This window comes from Sardina pilchardus, chromosome 23, assembly GCF_963854185.1.
Source record: "Sardina pilchardus chromosome 23, fSarPil1.1, whole genome shotgun sequence".
Taxonomy (NCBI): Eukaryota; Metazoa; Chordata; class Actinopteri; order Clupeiformes; family Clupeidae; genus Sardina; species Sardina pilchardus.
This window is the reverse complement of record NC_085016.1, coordinates 4,788,535-4,791,034: the sequence shown is the minus strand read 5'-3', so window position 1 is coordinate 4,791,034 and position 2,500 is coordinate 4,788,535. Positions and strand designations below refer to the sequence as shown.

At 48.2% G+C, this 2,500-nt stretch overlaps 1 protein-coding gene across 1 annotated transcript in view; it reads left to right on the top strand.

Annotated features, from left to right (window-relative positions):
• The window catches only part of nlgn4xa (neuroligin 4 X-linked a), a 92,850-nt gene that overhangs the window by 72,294 nt on the left and 18,056 nt on the right, over positions 1-2,500 (top strand). The window contains exon 2 of the mRNA XM_062528293.1: positions 1,544-1,729. Within this exon, the coding sequence (XP_062384277.1) occupies positions 1,544-1,729 (186 nt within the window). The remainder of the gene's footprint in view (positions 1-1,543; positions 1,730-2,500) is intronic.

Here is a 2,500-nt window from a genome sequence, read left to right as displayed (position 1 = left end):
CTATTGATCGCTTTATTAAATGCATCATGCTGTTTTATTTACATTGTAATGGAATGGGAAATTCTATATGGTGAAGCAGGCGGGCTCAACTCCCATAAGAGTTACTGAGTTAAAAGGTCTATCAAAGTACAGTAGCGTCGGATCGCTGGGATAATGATCCGGAAGCGTCGGCGGCTTATTCCGACACTGACTCAGAGAGGATTCTGTTCCCACCTAATGCTACCATCTCAGCCGACACTTTCCGATTACTATCCCAGTGATTGCACTACTTAAAGAAGAAGAAAGCTCACATACTGTATACACACACACACACACACACACACACACACACACACACACACACACACACACACACACACATGCCATTCTCTCTCTGCCTGATAGACCTCTAGACAGCATCAGCTCTGCCTATATCCAGTCCACTTCAGTCTCTCATTCCCTCAATCTTTCTCTCTATCTCCACCTCTCCTCTCTCTCTCCATATCATTCTCACTCCCTCAATCTCTCTCTCTATCTCCACCTCTCCTCTCTCTCTCCATCTCATCTTTCCCTCTTTCCAGTCCATTTCACCCACTCATTCACTTTCTCCCTCTCTTCTCCTCTCTCTGTCCCCCACTATCTCTCCCTCCCTTCACTTAATTTCTTCCTTTCTCTCACTCCATTTCTCTTTTCACTGCCTCTCACACTCCATCCATCCATCCATCTCTCTCTCTCTCTCTCCCTCTCTCTCTCTCCACTCCTCCTTTCACCCCCAACCCCCTCTCCTTCTCTCTGTCCTGAGTTGAGTGTCCAGGTTGAAGGATGACCATCTCCTCGGAGAGTGCTTGGACACTGTGTTGTACCTCCTGTCAGCCATCCAACACAGAAACAAGCAGCCTCTCAGGACGGACAAAGAGGAGGAATTGAATGGAATGAAATGGAATTGTGGGCTGATGGGAAATGGAGTTTTTTTGGCCCAGAGGGCTGTTGAAGGTGTTGGTGTCCATACGTCTCTGAAGGCTGATGGGAGATGGAGTTTTTGGGGATCTGAGGTCTGATGAATGTGTAATCAGTTCTGCTGTGAAGACTGATGGGAGATGGAGTTTTTGGGGGTCTGATGTCTGAGGAATGTGATGTGTAATCTGTTAGGCTGTGAAGGCTGATGGGAGATGGAGTTTTTAGGGTCTGAGGTCTGATGAATGTGATGTGTAATCTGTTAGGCTGTGAAGGTTGATGGGAGATGGAGTTTGTTAGAACCATTGATGGGAAATCCAAAGTCTTAAGTTTACATTCAGTATGAACAATTGATCATGTACTGTATGTAAATTAAATCCTTTTCTCTTCTCCTCCCCAACTTTCTCCCCCTCATCTCCTTTCCTCTCCTCTCTTCTCCTCTCCTCCCCACCCCTTCTTCCCTCTCTCCTCTCCTCTCTCCTCTACTTTCCTCTCCTCTCTTCTCCTCTCCTCCCCACCCCCTCTTCCCTCTCTCCTCTCCTCTCATCTCCTTTCCTCTCCCCCTCCTCTCCTCTCCTCCCCCCCTGCTGTCCCGTGTGGTGTCCTGCAGGGTTCCTGAGTACAGGTGACCAGGCTGCCAAGGGGAACTACGGGCTGCTGGACCAGATCCAGGCCCTGCGGTGGATCAAAGAGAACATCCAGGCCTTCAAAGGGGACCCCAAGAGAGTGACCATCTTCGGCTCCGGCGCTGGAGCCTCCTGTGTCAGCCTGCTCACGCTGTCCCACTACTCAGAGGGTGAGGGAAACACACACACACACACACATGAACACACACACACACACACATGAACACACACACTCAGACACACACACACACACACACACACACACACACACATGAACACACACACGCACTAACACACACACACACACACACACACACACACACACACATTCTGTCTGTCTGTCTGTCTGTCTAGACTTACAATCATCAAACAGCTGAAATGAATGCCAAGAATGCCAAGCTCTCTCTCTCTCTCTCTCTCTCTCTCTCTCTCTCTCTCTCTCACACACACACACACACACACACACACACATACACACCTCAATTTAATTTCTATCGTTCCGAGACAACAGAGAGAAGTAATAAGCATTCACATGACCACAGGGTGAAGTGAATTAGCCTTTTTGCACACACACACACACACACACACACACACACACACACACACACACCACAGACACGTATTTATCCTTCAGTATCAATTTTCTGGAGTTTATTAAAAAATAACACTTGGCAAAATGTATTTTCGTATCGTAATTTATAATTTCACACACAGCGTCTTGCCTCACACACACACACACACACACACTGTATAATTAGCTAATTTCTTACTCCGAGCTGTCCCCCACATTTGGGTTTCCATTTAGCGCGTTGGTTCTTGTGTTGTTTTTTCCCCCGTGCTCACTGAACTGTGTGTGCCTGCCGTGCGGCTGTGTGGAAAAACAGACTCTGAACTGTGACCACCGCCGCCGCCGCCGCTGCTGCTGTTGTTGTTCCACAGCC